Source organism: Molothrus aeneus, chromosome 15, assembly GCF_037042795.1.
Source record: "Molothrus aeneus isolate 106 chromosome 15, BPBGC_Maene_1.0, whole genome shotgun sequence".
NCBI classification, from domain to species: domain Eukaryota; kingdom Metazoa; phylum Chordata; class Aves; order Passeriformes; family Icteridae; genus Molothrus; species Molothrus aeneus.
The window spans coordinates 8,251,778-8,273,063 of NC_089660.1; the positions used below are offsets into that span (position 1 = coordinate 8,251,778).

The 21,286-nt window shown below is 47.1% G+C and overlaps 1 protein-coding gene across 1 annotated transcript; it reads right to left on the reverse strand.

Moving 5' to 3' along the window:
• Window positions 1–706: 706 nt before the first annotated feature.
• MYOT (myotilin) lies at window positions 707–20,590 on the reverse strand. Its single transcript, XM_066560362.1, has 14 exons — window positions 20,528–20,590; window positions 19,842–19,983; window positions 19,175–19,198; window positions 18,495–18,614; window positions 17,318–17,570; window positions 10,582–11,187; window positions 8,766–8,916; window positions 6,789–6,890; window positions 4,767–4,816; window positions 4,053–4,185; window positions 2,751–2,958; window positions 2,076–2,241; window positions 1,497–1,630; window positions 707–1,122 (listed from the first exon to the last, which is right to left on the reverse strand). Exons 1-14 carry the CDS (start codon window positions 20,588–20,590, stop codon window positions 950–952), a joined length of 2,325 nt encoding a protein of 774 aa, XP_066416459.1. The 3' UTR covers window positions 707–949.
• Between the last annotated feature and the right edge of the window lie 696 nt (window positions 20,591–21,286).

Consider the following 21,286-nt stretch of genomic DNA (forward strand, 5'->3'; position numbering starts at 1 on the left):
GACTCTGCACCTCGATGAGGAGGTCAGGCTAGATCAACCCCCACAAATTTTCTGTAGTCAGTACAGTTGAAAGGTCTCCAGTTTTGGTTTTGTTCCATGGTATTTAATACTGTTTTTGAACAAGGTGTCTGTGAACAGCAGCACACAAACCACTTGGGTGACTCAAATCAACAGCTTGTTGAGAGCCAACAGCAGGATAAGTTGCAACCACTCCTTGATTAAAGGAAGGAAAACATGATAGCCCTAATGACTGATATTATAGAGGGCAACTTTTGGGTCAAGTGTGCAAGGAGAAGAAATATTGATGTTGCCTCACTGGCATGGTGTAGTGTTAATAGGGTGTCAGCATTTAGTTTATGCTAAATATTTGGTATATGCCAGATGACAAATGACAGTGAGAACAGACAGGGGAGGGGACAAGTGGAAAGCTTAGGAGGGTAAGAACCCATCTTTCCCAGGCTGCAGCTGATGTCAGACATTCAAATCTGCTTTTAACAAATCAAGCGAGGAAGAGTCACAGCTGATGTTGGCTATTTAAAATTTTATTTGCCTCTAATTTATTCTCATAAAAACACTCTACTCTATTTGGTTTTAGTATTCAGAGAGTACAGACTCCTGGTATTATCACGAGTGATATTAGAGAAGCAGTACAAATCAAGCTACCTTAGCATGTAACCAAGCACAGGTGGAACTAAGCCCACCCACACTTGTTAAAACTAATTAACCTGCTTTCTTAGGCTTTCTAGTTAAAATGCAATACTCAGTAATGGTTACAGTCACCAAACCATATAAATAAAGTCTAACATGGTAAAACGGGAACAGCTGAATGTGCAAGAGTCAAAGTAAAAATATGTAAGTAGGTATTTTGCTAATTAGAGCAATCACCAGTTAACTGCATCTATGTTGTAACTGTCTCTTATGGGTGTGAGGTTTTCCTCTTCATTTCCAGTTAAAGTTCATCACTTTCATACAGTCCAGACTGCTCAGCCAAACGCTGAAACTCCCCTTCTGGTGAGAAAGCTTGTTTCACATCCAGTCCTCTTCCATTAAGTGCCAAATACTTGCTAAAGGTTGGTCGAACCCGTAACTGCTTTGGGGCTGGAAGTGGCTTATTTGTATGTGCTGGAAGAGAGAGAAAAAGCCTCTTTCAGTGCCTTCCCAGAGTGCACAAAGACCCATGGCAGAGCAACCCCATTGCTTTTGATCTGCAATATAAACCAGCAAGCCCTAGGGAAGAATTTAGCAGACAAACCCATATCTCAGACACCAGAGATTTATATTCACCTTCTTGCTTGGTGTCAGGGAAATTGTAGTCTTTAAAAGTTCAAAAGGACACTCCACAGTGTCCTGTACTAAAGAAAAGAGCTTTTCCCAGGATAGTTATTTTCTGTCTAGGAAATAAATCCTCCCAGCAGTCTGAACTTCATGAGATTAATCTTGGGGGCCAGTTCTGAATATAAGATGCAATTTCTGTGGCACTGGGACCTGGAACTTACTTGCAACCTCTAGCCTGGCGTGGCACGTGGCCACCCCTGCCCCGTTGACAGCAGACACGGTGTACCAGCCAGCATCCTTCTTGGTTGCATTATGGATCAGGAGGCAGATCCTTCCAGTATTGTCATGGAGCAAGCTGAAAAACCAAGGTGTTAATGCCTAAGTGCTTTGAAGGGGAAGGAGAGAAAGCAGAGTCAGTCCACATGCTGAGGAGCTGAGAAAGCCCCAGAACAATCCCTGCACACTGTTGAGACATGAACATTTGTGCCAGAGCCACCAGCGATTCACATCTTGGCACCATGCAGTGGCATCACTGTGCAGCCCCACACTGCACACCCAAGATCTGTGCCTCTCCAGGGGCCCTGTAGTGCTGCAGGCACTCAGAGGAGCCCTGGGCACAGCTCTGTCCCTCTGTGCCCTCAAAGGCTCTCGGCACATGGCCCCTGCCCCCTGTGCCACACCCCGGGGCAGATCCAGCTCTGCAGCCTGCTGCTTACACAGACCAGCCCATTTACACCTGCTTGAGCAAACACTGGTTGCTGTTTTGTAACACACCGATGGCCAGCTGAGCAGTGGGATACCTTATTCGGTCTGTATTATATTGTACCATTTCGTTGTTTCTTTTCCAGTAAATCCGAGGGGTTGGGATGGCAGAGATCTGGCATTCCAGCCTGGCTGTGTCTCCCTCAAAAACCTTTTTGCTTTGTGGCTTGAAAATGAAAGTTGGAGGCATGTGATGCTCTTTAGCTGAATTAAAGAGAAGAGATAAGGAGGGGTTACTGGAAGTGTGGAATGCTCATGTCATGCTTGTTCTTTAAGATTTTGGGTTGCTAAATTCAGGAGGACACATGTTCCTCATCTCCTGCATCTCCTTAGCCTGCACGCAGTTCCCATGAGCTAAAGGCTGTGGTAAACACAGTCCACCTTAGGAGAGCAATTAACATATGTTATCAATCCTGGAAAATTAATAACATCAATTAAATTAAATTCTGGACATCTCACTATATCTAAATATATATTCTGGACATCTCACTATATCTAAATATCCCAATAGAAGTGCCTTGAAGAAATACTACATCCTAAATGTAGTTATTAAAATAGTCTTGGAACAGGTAAGTTGATTTTTATTGTTTGAGGTAGGCAGAGTGCTACCTTTGCTTCTTATTACGTTAATGTCCCAAACACAGGGAGAAAAGCAGTAGATTGCTGAGACTTTCCCAGTGTGTCCAGGGAATTATCAGTGCTCTCAGTCTTACCAATTACTTCCACTTTTACTGTGAAAGATGCTTCTCCTGCACGGTTGACAGCCACACATTCGTATGTCCCTGCATCAGCTGATTTGACTGCTTCAAAAATGAACGAGTGGAACCCCTTTTCTGACACTATCATTTTATGGAACTGATCCTGATGAACCATCCTTCCATTCTGGTACCACATCACATCTGGAGTCGGGAGCCCACTGACCTGTGAGGGAGAGGAGAGCAGGGAAGAGTTAAAGATGATGAAATCCCTCCAGCACTACAGGGAGTTTGATGCTGATAGGTGATCAAACCATGCTCCTACTGCAAAGCTGTAGAGTATTGCCTAGTTCTGAATATTAATGGGATGTTGCACAGAAAGGCTCAGGGAGTGCTGTGGAAAGATGAGCTTCAGCTACAAGACAGTGGATGCTGCTCCTGCACCCCCCCCCCCCCCCCCCGTTGTTCCCTTCTTGTAGTGGCTTTGATCAGGCCCAAGATGCTGATTTTGGGTTCAGCCTTTTGTTCCCAGAGCTGTCACTGCTGCAGTGCTGACACCATAACTGACAATGGCTGTAAATGAGCTGTCCTGCAGGCATGCTCCAGCTTCCCCACAGCATCCAGAAGTTTGGGCAACCTGGAGGAAGATCGCTAAAGGTCATGTGTACGTCTGGCCAGAGTTTACTGAAACAAAGAGGTGGGCACTCATTAGGAAAACCCAAGGCTGTGAGGGAGAGCAGGGTCCTTTCTCACCCCAGGGTTGGTACAGCTGCCATGAATTTTAGGCCATTCTTGAGTTTTGTTTCCATTTAGGGCATTTCCTTGCTTGTCTGCTCCAGCAAGGGTACAGTTAGCTCAGGGCAGACTCACTAAAGGGAGGTGAGTCCTGCACAGACCTCGCTGGACGTATGTCCACTGAAGCAGTGGAGTCCCTGTGCAAAGCACAAGGTTCCCTGCCAAAAAGCCTTTTATTCAGCAGAGCATTAATAGTTATTCTTCCCAAGGAGGTCCAGAGACATTCTGTAGTTGTCTATATTTACCACTAGTCAGTTTTAATCATAATCTTATGCAGCTAATTCCACTTACATTTTCCAAGGGAAAATGCTGACATATTTAGCCATCTCCTGTTTCTTGGTTTCCATAGCCTGGGGAGACCCTGCACCATCTGCCCTTAGTGCTCTGGCTTATTAAAATCAAAGGCAGTGCAGAGACCTGTCTGCATGCCCCACACCCCAAGAGGGAATGGAATGGGAGGGAGAGGTTGGCAGTGGAACTGGGAGAGGTTGGCAGTGGAATTGGGAAGGGAGAGGTTGGCATTACTTTGAAGTCCAGCCTGCAGAACCGCCCCTCCTCAATCACCACATCTTCAGGCACTTGAGTGAAACGTGGCTGAAAAAACTTCTCCTGGATTGAGTCATGTCCACGATCGTCGCCTCTAGAGGATGGTCTGCTCCTGAAAACGGGACAGGCAGAGTTAATTGTGTAAAAGCTACTGTAGCACAAGTGGAATCAAAGCTCTGATTGCAGCTGGAGTCCCTCAATACCTTTAGGAATCTAACAGTTCTGGTTGGTTTTTCAGCTGTAAGTCATAACTTTTGATCAGCCACTTCTCTTGCTCGAATTGTTCAATGCAGCACACAAGAATAACCTTCATTACGGCCTAATATCCAAAAGATTTAACAAGAGAAACTTGGCTGCTTAATTTTAATAATTTATATTCATTTCAATATTTATATTTCTTTGACTAGAAATTAATCTTCTAGAATACAAAGAATATTTTTCCAAGGTGCATGGGAGTTGCATTTCCCTACTCCCTAGGAGTTTTTAAACCTTTAATGCCATGCTTAGAATTCACTGGATTAACATCATAGGCATCATCAGCCATCCACAAATGGTAGCATTTTAGTCAAAAGGCAGTGAATTTAGTAATTACTACTTTAGCAAAAGTGATAAGCAGTGAGATTAAACCAACATTGTCTAGAAATATTTGAAGTAAGATCTTGAAGAATGGCACAGCACAAGTTTTTGCTTTACCTGACATGTGTTGTAGGAACCTGCAGCCTGATGTTTTCTGCATTCTGGTGCTTGGGAAGAGAAAGAGGAGAGGTGAGTTCACTTGGAAAGATTTATCCATAAACTGAATGAGAAGCCATTTTAAGTTCATATCCTGACTGCTGCTTCAAAACAAAATGAATGTAGTTCAGAAGTCCTTGGGACAGGAGGTAGAGGAACTTGCACGAGGACACTCTGCGCTCACCGTGGGCTTTGCCATGGCAGAACTTCTCATTGCTGCCCAGGTGATGGGTGCAGCAGCTTTGTCTGGCACACAAAGTTTTCTGCCAGCCCATAACCTTTGTGAGAGAGGAGCAGCACTCCTGGCAATATCTAAACTGAGAGCTGAGTACAGAGTGTCCTTCCCCACAGCAGGAATAGAAGTGGAATCGCTGGCAGGAGCCTCGTATTGTGCCCACTTAAATATGGCACCAGCAGCCATGGACACATGCTGAGCTGGAAAATACTTTTCTTTCTAGATCACAGCACCAGCTAAGCTCGCTGACAACTCTGAAATCACATGGCTAAATCTGCTAAAGTACCCAGGATTGATTCCTGTTAGGAGCCAGGATGTTTGGAAAACGCGACGGGGTTTGGTGCCAGCGACTCGTTTTAGCAATGGAGTCAGAGAGAGCAAACACTGCATGGAAATTTCTGGAGTGCTTGCCTTGAGCCATCCCAGGGCTTGGTTCTGTGCTCTGCAGCCCAGTCCTGTGGAACATTTAAGTCTGGGTTTAAACTTCAAGCAAGGAAGCAGTTTTAAGTTCAGGGGGAATATGACATGAATGAGGGTTTTGCTGGGCTGAGTTCCATGTGGAGCCCAAAGGCAGTTGCCTGTACCTGCTCATTTACACAAGTTCTGTACAGTTAGTACTTGTCCTATGAAATTATGCTGTGGTGGTGAAGTTGCTGAGGATTCTAATGACCTGTTACATGGACTGAGTTAAGTTCCTGAGGAATCAGGAGGCTGAATGAATCAGTGACTGCAATATTTAAAAATAAGACTGAACAATGGAAGTAAGATGTCCCAAACATAAGCCAATCTCTGCTTCCAATGTTCTTTTTTTAAAGCAGCATTTCACACATGCTGAAAAGTTGTCAGCCATCCTGTTTTGACTAAATATTTCCTTGTTCTCTGCAAAGGATGAGGCTTCCCTTGCTCTCTGCCATTCATGATTTCTCCTTCTTTCCTGATCTTGCCAGGTGATTGCTGGGGAGAGATTGCTCAAACTGTGTATCCCTCCTTTGCTGTGGTCTCAAGTGTCTGTTCCCTGCAGGAGTTTTGCTGAGGGCTCTTTGGTGAGTGTGTGCCTGCTCCTGGCTCTCTGCTGCTGGCAGCAGGAGGGTATTTTCTGTCCTGCACAGGTACTCAGTGCTACACCACAGACATTTCCACTAACTTTGAGCACAGAAGCACCAAAGACAGCTTCTAACTGGCCTGAATAACCAACAAATGATGCAAGTCTCCAACTAAAACACTTTGGAAAAAGCCAGTAGTGATAGATTCTAATCTGTCAGCATGTGGGCTGCTGGAATAACTGCTTTGCATTCTCTTAATGGCTGCAGCCCCCTGCAAGTGCCAAAACCCAACCAATGCCAGCCCAAGGCCGCGACCTCTTGAAGCCAATGTCACTTGTTCCCAGCAGTGGCAGGTGTAAATCTTGTTGTCCTGGCCCAGCCTGCACTCAGGCTGCTGGGAGTGGGTACCTGGCTCCCTCGTGGTGCTGCTCCCTGCCTGTCACAGGCACTGGGTGCTGTGCTGTGCAGCAGCTGTTGGAATTCCTCCCCGGAGAGGTCATTCCTACAGATCAGGCACAGCAAGGGAATGGTGCTTGAATTTTCCCCCTGTGAAAACACCAAACCCCAGCCACGGAGAGCTCTGCCTTTGAGAGCCACCCCTCACCTGCACTGGCACCAATGAACCCCATCACTGCCCTCCCAGGTAACAAGCACAGCACAGCACAACCCCAGGGAGCCCTTGCTGCAGAGGCAGTGCCCAGGTACCTGTGCATTCTGCATGCTGTCCTCAGCCTGTGTGTCCAGCACGGAGGCAGCATTCACTGGTCCGAGCAGCCTGCGAGCCATCCTCTCCTCATAGGTCAGTCTCTGGGGGCAGAGTGCACAGGAATTCCAGTCAGAAGTCCATTCACTATTTCAGAGCAGCTTGTTAAGAGCACATTAATATGCCACAAGTTCAGGATGTTGTCAATGGAAGCAGGAGCTGACCAGAAGCCCCACGTCTGGCCCAGAGGGTTTGCAGTCTGTGATGCCAACTGAAGTCAGCCTCAATATATACAGCACTGAAATGCATAAAAGATTAAACTGCCTGTTCATCAAAGCCTCCCTAATGCCATCTGTGGCCTTCCACTCCTCCTCTTTCTCTGCTGGGATTATTTATGGGTAGCTGATGGCATCATCCACAGAAGCCAGAGTAAGTCCCAGGGTACCGCTCTGTTAGGGCTGGGAAAACTTCCCAAGTCATTCAGCTGTGGAGCTGGAGGATGATGGATGCTCCCAAAAAAGCAAGAGCCACACCAGAGGCAGGCACAGCCAGAGGGGAGCAGCACTGCCCCTGGAAGCACTGGGGAGGTTTCTGCCAGCACATCTGCAGGGTGAAATGCTGGGCAGGAGGCAAGGACAGGTTTCAGGCATGGCACAGTCAGTTCCTGCACTCTGGATGTGGCACACAGGGATAAAAATGAGCAGAGTTAAACTCAAGCTCTGTCAGTTGGGTTACTTTAGAAAAGTATGTTAGCACCAGAGCACCTGACACTTTGCTGCCCACAAAGTTTCGCTCAGGTTTGGATTTTGTGACACAAGGGTGAGCTCTGACTGAATTTCTGCTCTGTACAGATATACATGTGTCTGCTGCTGGCTGGGGAAAGGCTTGGGAGCCTTGTGGGACTTTTCTTTAGAAGAGACCACAAGACCTTCAGCAAAACCTGTGAGAGCTGGATATCCCTGAGGTCCTTACGTGTGTGTCAAGTGTGGCTGAGATTGGCCAGTTGGCTCAGGCTTGTTGGAGGACAAGGGGAGGAGGACACTGTGGTGATTGCATAAGACTTATTTTTAGCCTGGCTTCTTCCTATGGGAAGAAAAGCTGCCTTGCTATGACAAGCTTTCCTACAGCACATAGGACATTCCTGTTTAGGGGCATATTCAGTCAGATTTGACCTATTTGTTTGCCCATTCAATATTTAAAATTACATATATGACACAAACCTGGTCTCACTGATGATCATGAGAATACTCCTTTCTGCCTCAGGGGAAAGAAGATGGAAACTTTAAACACTGGGCTTTTACCAGTCTGCCTGCAGCCAGCAGAAAGGCTCCCACATTAGAAACCTGCCTGCTCTAGCTGCTACTGGTAGCAAATTTCCCCCCAGATTTTGATTTCTTAGTAAGGGGGATTCTCTTGTGACCCTCTGCAGAATAAGTAAATAAGTACTGAGACTAAGAGGCCTTCTTTTAGGAGATATTATTATATGCTTTTTTGATAGCTTTATGCTAAAAGCTCATATAATTTCTTTCATTTATTGTTGTTCATATAAAAGAAAAAAATTATCCCATTTGGTGGTGATCCCTAGAATGAACTTTCAAATATTCCAATTTTTCCTCAGGTTCTAATGGTTTTGAGATGTTTATTAACCCCAGTGTTGAAAACCAGGTTGTAGTCATTGAGGCATTCTCCCTGGATTTTTAATTTTATGTGGATTGATGTGATGTTCAACAGGATCCCCAGAAGAGAGTTCAAATTTGTGCCACAGCTCTAAACATGTTCCTTTTTCTTTCACGTTGAAAGAATATTTCAGTCATGAATGGCTTTTGCTCTCGTGGGATCTGTTGAGGTTCTGAGTAAAGAGCAGTGCTGCTCCTGCATTTCCTTTGGCTTTTAGCTCAGTTTGGAGGCTCCAGCCCCTGGGGCAGCAGCAGCTGCCCCTCTGCAGCCTGCCTGCCCTCCTGGGAGCTCTTGGCCCTTACCTGGTTGCCGTTCTGGAGGAGGCTGTCCTTGCATCTCAGTTTCTTTTCCAAGTCCTGGATGAGGGCCTCCTTTGTTCCTCGAATTTCTTGGTCTGATGTCTTCTGCATAGAGTTGATGCTGGCTTGTTTGTTATACATGGGCTGTGAGTAACTACTCATGCAGGAAGAGAAAACAAAGTTATTCCTGTAGGCCTGATGGATTATTGGCTTCACAGAGTGCACACGAAAATGTGAGCCTGCCTCCTGAGAACTGTGGTTCAGATGAGCCCACAAAGCATCTGGGAGGAGAACAGGCCAAGTTGGGCAATTGAGTATCAAAACCTAAAGGGGAAGAAGCATCATGGTGCAGCCAAATCACTGAGTTTCCTCACTACACAGCATCCCTACATCCTGCAGTGGCCCTCCCAGCCTGACCCTGCCATCCACAGCCACAGGTACAGTCAGCTCCCAGAGCTGGGTACCACATCTGATTCTGAAAGATGACAGGAAAAGAGGAGCAGCCATCAGAATGGGTTGCAAAGGTCTGCTGGAGGTCACAGCACTCTGTGCTGACAGGCTCTAACCTGGTTTGTGACCTGCAGTGAGGCCTCCTGTGCTGCACTTGTGTTCAGAAATTATTTCTATTCCAAGTCCTCTTCCTCCTGTGGCTTCGGAATTTGTTCTGCTGGCTAGACTAGAGGAGAAAGGTTATAATTCCAGAACACTCCCAGCACTGCTTGGACTTACAAACTTAATGTGAATTATAAAACTTGAGTGATTTGCCCCACAGATGAACACAACTCATGTCCCTGTTTGCACATTAGTAGTGTGATTGGGAAATAATTCCTCAACTCATTGCATGTTGTATTTAAGAGCAGCCTATGCAAAAAGCATAGTGAGGCACTTTGCTGGAAACAGACAGCCCCAGACTACAAACACAAACCCCAGCAGTGTCCAAACCCCCCACACTCCTGCAGGACTTCAGGAAACCCTCCCCAGATAACACACCCCATCTTACCTCTCCCCTTCCCTCAGTGCTCTGATTCAGAAAACAGACAGAAATATTCTGATTTCCTGAATGCAAACTGACACTCAAACCTGGGTTTATATCCAAGTCAGCAGGACCCCCTGCCCCTATCAACTTTCCAATATCTCACTTTGTGTGTATTCTACCCTGACTTTCCCCAGGACCTCCAGCTGATATTGGCAGGAAAACAAGTTGGTGAGAAGGCAAGGCCCAGCTCCCTTTGAGAGCTCACTGACCTTGGAAGATATTTGGATTGCAGCCCAAAGGCAAAATGATATAATACATATTTAGGAAAGAATTTATTCTTTGGTCTGAAGGGGTGAAATTTTCAAGGGGCTGCCTTTCTTTTACATGTATGATTAATAAAAGGGGTATTGTAGGTGAGTTTAGGTCCACATCATGATATGGAACCTGAAAATATTGCTGAGACTTACTAGGACTCTCTAAGTTGTGTTGGGAATACTACTGTCTCCCTGTTCATAAGACATGCTTTGGAAAGAAATTAATTTGAGATAGGTGCCTGTCTTCTATTCTAAATAACCTTAAGAAATTTCTGTCAAATCCAACTAGATAATCCAAACCAGCTCCAGCAAACTCAGCCAGCAGCCTGTGGCATGCCCAGAGTGCAGTTTGACTCCACACAAGGGCGAGCACTCAGCCTCCTACCCTGACCTGCGCAGGCTGTGCCCTGCCCAGCACAGACAGCGGGGGCTGAGCAGGGGCCCAGCTCTGCCAGGGCGTTGCTTTGGGGTGGGCAGTGCTGGGACAGGCAGGGGGAAGCAGGGAGGGTTAGAAGCTGTGTGTACTTACTGAGGTTCCACGGGAGAAGGAGCGGGGCTGTTATAGTCGGGCTGCGAGGGGAGCACGGAGCACAGGAAGGCTGCGGGGGATTGGTTAGGCATGGGCAGGAGCCTCTGGCCAGATGATGAGCTAGCAGGAGACTGTGCAGATGCAGGAGTGATGGGATAGGTGGATTCCTTAGGGGCACTACAGGAGGGCGAGGAGAGCGTGATTGAAGAGCTCAGCGATGACGAGGAGGAGAATTTCTGCCCGCTGGGGTTACGAGGCTGGATGAGGATGGAGGACTGTTTGATTTCTCTGCTTGGCTCTGTGGAGGCTGCTGCAGGTCCTGGAGGCTGCTGTTGCCCTTGGCACACGTTCTTAGACTGGATAAAGTGTTTTGGACGCTCGTAGTTAAACATGGTTGGTTGGCACATAGAGGAAACGGATGGGAGATTAGGGACACTCATAGGAGAGGTTTCACGGCTGTCCTGGGTTTTTGTTGGTGATAACTGGCTTTGGATAGGTGGCTGGTAAAAGCTAGGTGACAGGCCACAAAAGTTTTCCTGGCTGGGCTCCTGGATAGAATGGAACCTTTGCCTTGCAGAATAGAGGCTTTCTTGGAGTGGATTTTCCCTTAAGGAAGACAATACAGATAAAATAAATTGTACATCACAAGCTGAATCACCAAAATACTGTGTTCTGAGCAGCCACTAGCAAATCAAACACTATGAAGTTAAAGTTCAACTAAATTAAACCTTGAACTTAAAATAAAGTTATTTAGGATTTGTTAGAACTGTCCCACAACTGTATGAGCATTTTGAGTTACAGTAACAAGCCACACAGTCTGCCTGGCTCAGGTGCAATGATCACCGGGCTTGTCTTATATGCCAGAGCCTAGTAAATGCTAAAGGAAACAGCAATCGGTTAACCACCTGCCTAAATCTATAGATAAACACAGATACTACTGTTAAGCCAGGTAGTTTCCCATGTATCTTCTTAACTACAGATCCCTGGATCCTGCTGTTTTGTGCCCTGTCAAAATGCTAAATGTACTATTTCCCAGAACCTCTCTGTGCCAAGAAATTCCTTGTACCATAGGGAAGCACAAAAGTTTCACTTTCAAGTCTAAAACTAAACTTTTGAAACCAAATCTCCTGATTTCTTCTCTAATGGGTTTTGAATTCAGAGTTTCTAATATCGAGCTGAGATTTGGGATTGGAATGCCAAGGACTGTGTGTCTCTGTTTGAGGTGATTTCCCGATATTTGCTATTAAGGCTGCTAATTGCCAGAAGGACATGAGCTGCAAGATAAGGTAGGGCAAGCTGAGCTGCTCAGAGTCCTGATTTATTTTGCAAGTAGGTGTTTGATATCTAAAAACCCAGGCTTTCCATCAACTCAAAACCTGGGAGAGTTTCATTTAGCAAGCTTTTTAAAATGGACAAATTACTTCAGCTCCAGGATTAAAAAAAAAAATCCTCCAAAATAAGCATAAAGCCGCTAATAAAAAAAAAAAAAAAAAAAAAAAAAAAAAGAAGAAGAAGAAGAAAAGGAATATAAATCCCCACAGTTACATGTGCTGGAAAAAATTGTAATCTTGCCCCACTGAGATCAGCTGTTTCACTGCTATATATACACCCAGTGTATTGTATTCCTCTCGTTGGAGAGCCCAGAGAAGGGCTCCACGAGGTCATAAATTCCCATGGGGGGAGATAAGTGGAGACATTGCTCTGATATTAAGGACTCAAGGCTTTCATTTCCTGCAGGTAATCATCAATATTAGTTGTGAATTAGCTGTAAGTAAACAGAGGCCTTATAGTAAAAATCCCCTAACTTTTCCCTTGTCATACTCTTGGAATTTGAAGCTGGCTCAAACTTCTGGAGCACGTCCACACTATGTCCCCATTCACTAGTGCAGAAAACTCGTTCAGTCTTGTCTTTATCCCGTTTTTATATCACTACCTGTGCACGGATTTGTGCATTCACTGTACCACAGGCTGTGGACAGCAACCAGCGTTTATTCTGTTTTTTAGAACACTGCCCTTAGCCAAGCTCTGGTGCGCAGCGTCACTTCTCACAGGAAGGGGGGATAAGCCATGTTTTCCTCAAATCGTTCCACCTTGATTTGGGAGGGAAAAAAATAAATCCGAAGAGACATTCGACCTTACAAGATGAAAACAGTAAGTAATAGCAGGGGCACTTTTCCTGCTGAAAACCAAGCCCGTGTTTTGGCTCTGCTGCTGCCCACGTTCCCTGCGACACCGCCGCACCCTCCAGGTGCGGTTCCACCTTAGCATTCCCAGCAGTCCCTCTCGCCACCTCCCTGACCAGCCTCCAAGTGGAAAGTGACGTGGAGAGAACCCCAACAAGCACCTTACCTACCTAGGAGCTGTCACCTGGGCCGTGGCCGGTATTTTGGGAAGGACGGTCATTCACTGTCATAGCCGCCCTCTGCGCGGCGGGACGAGCCCGGAGGCTTTAATGTGCTGCCAGCGGTGACACCGCGGGCCCTGCCTGTCCCCGGCCCCCGCCGCTGTCACAATAAGAGTCTCCTTACACAGCCGGACGCTGGGCAAGGGCCGGGGCTGGCACTTGGGCAGGTGCCCGCGGGCAGCGGATCCGCGGCGGCAGCGCTGGGACCGCCCGGCGCTCCGAGCCCCTGCTGCCGCTGCTGCTGCTGCTGCTTCGGACCGGCCGGCACGGCTCTGCCTCTGCTCTGCCTCTGCTCTGCCCCGGCTCTGTCCCTGCTCTGCCCCGGCTCTGCCCCGGCTCTGTCCCTGCTCTGCCCCGGCTCTGTCCCTGCTCTGCCCCGGCCAGCTCGGCTTTGCCCGTCTCTGTCCTGGCTCTGTCCCTGCTGTGTCCCAGCCAACCCGGCTCTGTCCCTGATCTGTCCTGGCTCTGCCCCGTGTCTGTCCTTGCTCTGTCCCGGCTGAGCCCCAGCTCTGTCCCGGCTGAGCCCCAGCTCTGTCCCGGCTCTGTCCCTGCTCTGTCCCGGCTCTGTCCCGGCCCCGAGGGGCAGCGGTCGCGGCTCAGCGCTGCCGGGAGCGTCCCTGGCTCAGCAGAAGGCACAGAACAGCATAAGTGGGCAGCTTTTGAACAGAAAGCAGCTGTTCTGCCCTTAGCACCGCCAGGGAGCAGCAGCAAGGACTGCCACAATATGCTCGAACGTCCCGAAATCCCACTTCGCTATCCCAAGGAAATTCTTGCCCAGAGAAGCTGTGACTGACCCATCCCCGGTGTTCAAGGCCAGGTTGGACGGGGCCCTGAAAAACCTGGTCTAGTGAAATGTGTTCCTGCCTATGGCAGAAAAAAGGTCATCTCTAAGGTCCTTTCCAGCCCAAACCATTCAGTGGCTCTAAATTCCTTGTTTAATTCATTTACTAATTTGTAGCTAGTTGCCTCTGTAGTGATAAAGCCCTGGTACCGATTTTAAGGCTGTGCACTAAACACACACTCTAGAGCCAGGTTTAAACGTGGTTTAACTCTCCCCAGCCCAGACCCGAGCGAGCCCTCCCTCCGTGCCCGGGGTCAGCTCCCCCAGCCCCGGGGCGACCCCAGCCGCGCTCCGGTGCGGGGCTCGGTCAGGAGCAGCGGCGCCGCTCATGGATGCGTCTGAGCAGCCACAAACTGAGTAACAAGCTCAGTTTAACCAGCCTTGAGGAAAGAATATTATAAAAATACAGGATAAAATATATTAATATATTGCAGTTTATGTCATTACAGCTATTTACATGGATGAAAAAATGCAGCTGTGGTGTTTTCACCAGAACAGCAGCAGGTCCCGCTGGCAGGTTGGGTGATTCATATCCCTTTCATCACCAGCTTCAATGCCTAATTACATCTTAAATTAATATTATAGTGTTTTAAATATCTTAATTATATTTCGGCACAAGTATAAGCCAAATATGCTTTTGGCATATAAGTTTATCGCCTACTGTTTAAAACCACCCCAAGCCCGAAAGTTCCGCTGTGTGCGGAACTGCTCCCATCTCCTTCCCTTGCCCGGCAGTCTGTCAGCACGGCGATCTTCACGAAGTTAATCCACCTCTAGTGTTAGTGTTTAAACATCGTTTGTGAACGAAAATTACAGAGCAGGTGTTAATTGAGTGCTAATTTATATAAATTCCTCGCATGAAAGTGATTAAGGGAGGGAATTCGTTCCTACTTGTTTGAGAGGCTGTTTGCTTTTTACGTAAAAAAAAAAAAAAAAAAAAAAGAAAATAAAAAAGAAAAAAAAAGAAACAAAAATAATGAAAATGAGGTGGTTTGCACAGAGAGAGGCGAGTACTTGAAAAAAGGTGCCTGGGTCACGATCACTGCCCTGCAGGGAGCTGTGAGCGCGGTAAAGGGCAGGCTCCGTGCTCGGGCTCCCTGGCTTCCCACCAACCTCAACTCAGCACTAAAGCCGGCTGCGAGGCATCGATTTAAGGAGAGTTTTACACACTTAAAAGAGTGGGCACAACCGGGACAGCTTGTGCGAAAGAGAAGGAACAGGAAACCGTGACGTCCAGAAGGCAGGAAAAAAGGTGAGAGAACTGGAAGCTGAACTGATGAAGGCAGAGGAATAAATCTCATCCCCTGTGCCAAGTAACTCAATAGCACCGTGGCCAGCACTGCGAGGTGTCAGAAATCAGATTTTCTGTCCTGCTTCAGTTTACTCTCTAAGAATGGTGCCCTGCTGCTTCTGATTGGGTTCTTTCTCCTCACTGCTTGAGTCATATAGCAAAAAATGCATAGAAAAAGAGTTAAGGATCTGTTGCTTATTAATTAAGGTACTTAAAAGCTGAATACTAAAATACCTGGCAGTATATTAGTGCCTGAAGCCTCTTCTTTTGCTTGGATTGAGTTTCTTTAATGAAGTTAGTAATCAGCAATGGTTTTATTCTGCTTCAAGGCTGTTGAGGACACTGCAAGCTGCAGGTGTAAAGGGCTCAGAAAGGAGTAGCTGGTAGTGGCAGTCTTGAATTGCATTTTCTGGCTTTTGTGGAGTGCCTGTTGCTAGGCAATAATTGGGAGAATACGGGTACAAGGATTTCATTCATTTTACAGCTATTCCCAATAATGGCTTTGTTCTGTCATCACTGCCTTTGTTGGTAGCTGCCTTTGGTAATACAGTTGCAACCACATTCACTATATGAGGGAATTATATGCTAAATCTGACTAACAAGACAGTTATTTTATAGCCAGCCATTAGCCATGATTGCTGAGTTTGAGGTAGCAGCAACATTTACAATGCTGAGTCACATTCTTAATGATGTTTCAAAGCACCTGGCAGTATGTCTGTGGGATTTAAAGGTATTTAAATTCTCATAGATGGATATATCTAGAAATGTTAATAGTTTCTCTCTGTATTTTGAGATGTGTCCAAAGTCTGGAGTAGTTAATGTTTTTGTTTACATTTATTTTTATGTGTATACTTATACACACACACATATGTAACCTAAATTTTAAAAAGCTATTACATAGCTGATTCTGGTGGCAAAGTAAATCCCTTTATGCATTAGGGTCTGCTTAGGGTCTCAGCTGATTTTCCTGGAGCAAGCCTGGATTTCATAGAAGGGCTTGAAGCCAAACTGAGAACAGAACTTTCTCTTAGTGATCTGCATGCTGGTTATTGAAGCAAAACCATTTTTACTCAGTGATTTAGCAAAAAAGTAACTCTCTTGCATGGAGACATCTGTACTGAATATGATCTCTCCTGTGCTAAAATTTGAAGGAGGCTGTTGAGAATTGTTAAAATATCTGGTTTAGTTAAAATGGCCGAGTACATCCAAAAATAATCTCTCATGCAGGGAATGGTCTCTGTCAGGGACAGCCTTTCCACAGCCTGTAACAGGATCCCTGCAGCTGCAGGCTGGCACTCAGCTGGGAGAGCAGGCACACCTCTGCCCCCACACAGCTCTCCCTGTCCCGACACACTGGGGGAATCCTCTGCTGGCTTGGATGGCTGAACTGTCACCATTCCAGGTCATCATTATGTCTACAAACCCCTGAGAAGCCCTCCAGAAATGGGGATGATGTCACCAATCTATGCTTTCCAACCTGATTTGTTTCTCTGGAGCAATCGAACAGGAGAACTGATAGTGCAGTAAGTGTGCATTGAGAGCTGCATTTGGGATGGAAATTAGATCAAGTCTTGTTATAAAATGGAATACTGAATTACTGGGGGGAGATCTCCATCTCCTGAGTGGGGGGTGTCCCTGCCATGGCGTGGGACAGTTTTCCTTCCATGCAGTGGGGCACTGGTTCAGTGCTTTTCCTCCACAGAGTGTTTTGCAAGTCCTGTCTGCATCATGCATACAGGATCTCAAGTTTTATTGCTGTCTTTCAGAATAGGAAGCAGAAAGATGAGGTGATGCCACTTGACCAAGGCCACCAAGGAAGGTGGTGGCAACAGAATTGTACTTTAAGATTCCCCAGGTACTGTGATCTCTGCCTCATGCCCTGCTGTGGAGCCAAAGGTCTCCTAGAGGACAATTATTTGGAGTGATGGTTTTGGGTTAGACACAGACAGGCACTCCTGCAAACAACTCCAGGCCCTTCCCTGGTGCTTTAGGTGGTCACACCCTTGGTCAAATGGAGCCTGGGCTGTGACGGCCAGGCTGGTGCTGCACATTGTCATTGTCACCAGGCAAACAGCTCAGGCTGTGCCTGGTCCCTGTCAGGCTCAGGGGCACTGCAGTGTGCAGCTGGGATCCCTGGGCAGTTCATGCTCTCAGTGTTGTGCACAGCTGGCCCAGGGCTGTGAATTTCCCTCTGTCTTACCTCAGAGGCGAAGCCCGAGGTGAGTTCTCGTAAGCGCCATGGAACTCCTCAGCTTGGCTCTTGGAGCTCTTCTGGCCTAAGCTGGAGCCTGCAGGGCCCAGCCCGGGGCTCTCTGGGCTGTAGGAGGGCAGAGCAGCTGCCCCACGCTCTTTGGCTCCTGCCTGGCTGCTCCTGGGGAAGCTGGGCCTCTTCATGGTGACCTGCACAGCTGCCCTGGGGGCAGCACCTCCAAAGCTGTCCAGCTCTTTAGCTCCTGGAAGTAGAATTGTCCCCAGGTCAGGCAGGAGCAGTGGTGCTCACCAGTGCAGTAGAATTGTCCCCAGGTCAGGCAGGAGCAGTGGTGCTCACCAGTGCAGGGGAATTGTCCCCAGGTCAGGCAGGAGCAGTGGTGCTCACCAGTGCAGTGGAATTGTCCCCAGGTCAGGCAGGAGCAGTGGTGCTCACCAGTGCAGGGGAATTGTCCCCATGTCAGTAGGAGCAGTGGTGCTCACCAGTGCAGTGGAATTGTCCCCAGGTCAGGCAGGAGCAGTGGTGCTCACCAGTGCAGTAGAATTGTCCCCAGGTCAGGCAGGAGCAGTGGTGCTCACCAGTGCAGCAGAATTGTCCCCATGTCAGGCAGGAGCAGTGGTGCTCACCAGTGCTCACCAGTGCAGCAATGGGATGGGAAGCTGGAATGCCTGAGCAGGAGGATGAGGCTCATTCTGCTCTGCACAGACTGAAACCAGCATGAGCCCAACCTGGCTCTGGCAGGGCTGGGGAGCCCTGGGCACATGCCGGGGCTGTTCTGGTTGCAGATGGCTTCCAGCATGAGCCAAACAGCTCAGGTGGAACCACAAACCAGGTATAGACATGGCCAATGTGTTGGGCCAAGCTGGAATCCCTGGAGGGATGAAGCTCAGGGATGAGACTCCTCTGAGAGAGAGAACAGCAGCTCCACCTTGTCATCCTTGAGCCAGGATGGAGAGGGACCAAAACCCCAAACACAGAACAACCTACATCCAGCTCTGAGAGCTACCCAAGCAGAATGCATTTTTTTGGGGGCATTTATCTTCTCTTGAGCCTACAAAATTGTTTTGGTGTGGCTTCTGCTTGGGAAATATCTGTGATTCTGCCTGATGCTGAGCAGCAGCAAATTCTTTTGTGTTTAGTTGCTCAACACAGAAATCCATGTGCTTACCTGGGGAAACAGAGAGATGTGCACTGGATGCTGCAGACCCAAATTCATTTTCAGCAACACATTTAAATATTCCAGAGTCTTCTGGGAAAGCTTCTGTAATAACCAGGGTGCAGACTTCCTCTGAAATAAGAGATTCAGGCATGATGTTGTAGCACAAGAGGCAGATGCTAACCTGTAGGAGCTGCTCTTTACAGGACTTGTTACTTAGAGGTGGGGATTTGCACTTATAAAGTGCAAAAAAGTGATGTAGAGGGCATGGGAAGTCAAGGGGTTTAGAAGGAGAAAGATTAAAGAAGACTCTTCCTGTGACATTAATGAAACAAAGCACATTTTTTGTGGTGAGTGTTTTGTTTGTTTAGTTGGTTTTTTTTTGGTTGTGTTTTTTCTTTTTTCTAAATTCTGTCATTTCTTGCACAAATTTAAAATATTATAGGTCAGAATGGTAGATATGCTTTCTCTTAGCACAGCGTACTCATAATTGGCTGAATGTAAAAGGATTGATACCTTTTTCCAAGTGTTGTGGAAAAAATCAGGGTGCTTGCAGCAAATTAAGAACTTGAAAGCTCTTGGCCTGACTGACTTTTGTCTTCTGCCTACCTTTGGATATTGTTTTGTTTTGGATGAGGTGGGAAATACTGAGTGTGGTGAGGAGTCTAACCAAAAATGCACAGTGTACTTACCAGGTACTGCTGATGAACAAGCCTCTGCTCAAGATAAGAGAGAAAGAACTTAAATTATTATAATGTCAGAATGGAAAAACCCCAAACCCTTCATCCCTCACTCCCTTCCCCACCTCAGCTGTCACCACGGTCACAAAGGAACCCTCTCCTTTCTGTGCATCACAAGGAATGGCATGTGGATAGGGAAAGCTCAGGTGTGGCTGGGGGACCTGGTGGTACAAACACCTCCCCACTGAGGTGGTGCACAAGAGCTCCACTGAGATGATAACACAAAAAGCTCTACTGACTTTGGAGCTGGTTGCTGTGAGTTTGGCCCTCTGGAGCTCTGACCTCACGCCTGGGAGTATAAGAAAGGGTTTGAAATGAGATTATGCCTTTTTCCCCTGAGTTCATCAGCAGTTCTAGCACATGGCAGCAGTGCCTCCATGGCTCATCAGGGCTGTCATTAATCACAGCCTGGAATCTGCCCCTGCTGTGCCTGACCCACTCAGGCAGTGCCAGGGGAAGAGCAAACTGTGCAGCAGCAGCAGCAGCCTGCGACTTGGGATCACCTGATCCTGTAAACTCTGCTCCTATGAACATCTCCTGTTCTTATAGCAGTTCTCATTCCTGTCCTGCCCCTGTCCCAGTGCAACATCTGTGCACCAAGAGCTGCAGCAGCACCTACTTTTCCTCAGGGTTCGGAAATCAGCAGAATCCAGGATCTGGTCGTACTCCCTGTACCAGTGAACCTGCAGGGGGGGAGTGGAGTGAACACGGCACTCAAACACCACCAACTGCCCCTTGGTGGCTCTTATGTTTTGTAGACCCTGGAGGAGAAAAGATTTGTGTTAAATGCCTGATATAAGTACTTCCCCATATAAGTATTTCCCCACTGAGGCATTTATATGATACACCCTTCAGGGAGGAAGATGCTCTCGTCTGTATTTTCATTTTGCTTGCAATAGTTGTCTGAATTCTAAATGCATTTGCAGTGTGTTGTGAGTTGAATTTTTTTTCACCAGAAGACCAACACTCATTAAAGCCTTGCTTCTGCATTTAAATAAAGATACAAATGCAGGAAAAGCTTCTATTCCTCTGGATGCAACATTATAAGGGTGGTTACAATGTGAGGTTCCCACTTCAGCCTCCTTTGCAGGAAGTAAATGAGATTAATTCCTGTAAGTGGCTCTGTCTGGATCGTTTACCAATTAAGATGTTACTTTGATAACATCACTAAAAAAGTATGCTAGCTTTTTTGAATTGTAAATGAACCAATATTCCAGCCTAGAAATGCCTTCTGATGGAACAAGAAAATGCAAAATCTAATGCTGGGAGTTGCAGGATGGGCTGTGTTGTTCTTGTGCTCTTTACCTTTGTAAACACAGGTGTGGTTCCATAGGCAGACCCAGACAGGCTCAGTGAGGGACTCTGCATCTAGAAGGCAAAGAAAAGAGATTTTTATAGATTGAATTTTTCACACGCAGAGACCTGGCTGCGTTGCTGGCACTTTCCTTTGAAGGACAAGAAGATTCAGGGTGTTTTATCTGTTGTTCATGTTCTGGGCTGGGAAATATCCCATGGAGAGTCTCCTCCACTCAGGTGCTTTAAGAGGAAACAACTCCCTGGCCTGCAGACATCAAGTGAGTGGGAAGAGGAGCTGATAACCAGTAAATGCTGCTCAGAGCTTTAAGCCAATTAATTGCCCACATCTTGCAGCCTCTGTGCAAAGATCAGTGCTGCTGCCAGAGCTGTCCCCTTCTGCAGAGATCCTGACCAGGTTTAGCTGGTCCCAGGTCTGGCACTCCCTGGCTTGGGTCGTGTCTGTGATTGCTACAGTGAGGCTGAACATAGAGAAATGAGCAGGATTTTTCTACTGTCCTGACATCATCTGTTAAAGCTCAGCTGTCACAGAAGTTCCAGTAAGGCCTCTGATTAGCAAGAAAGGCAGTTTTGAGATGATCAAATATTTGCAGTGCAAGATATGTCCTTGTTCCATGGTGGAGTGTTGATGTGCACTCATCTCTGTTTCATTTAGCTTTGGAACCATGTGTCTTGCATATAAATGTGCAACTGAAGAGCTTGGGCTTGTTTTGCTGTGACACTGGCCTTTTTTTACAACCTGATCTTTGA

What these genes read in the sequence shown, in the direction of transcription:
- MYOT (XM_066560362.1), bottom strand. Translation starts at nt 20,590, where the DNA reads ATGCAGAGTCCCTCACTGAGCCTGTCTGGGTCTGCCTATGGAACCACA. An exon ending in CCTTCTCCCGTGGAACCTCA is followed by an intron (nt 8,917 to 10,581) that starts GTAAGTACACAC and finishes CTGCATGAGTAG; the next exon opens with TTACTCACAGCCCATGTATA. An exon ending in AGTAAAAGTGGAAGTAATTG is followed by an intron (nt 2,242 to 2,750) that starts GTAAGACTGAGA and finishes TCTTTAATTCAG; the next exon opens with CTAAAGAGCATCACATGCCT.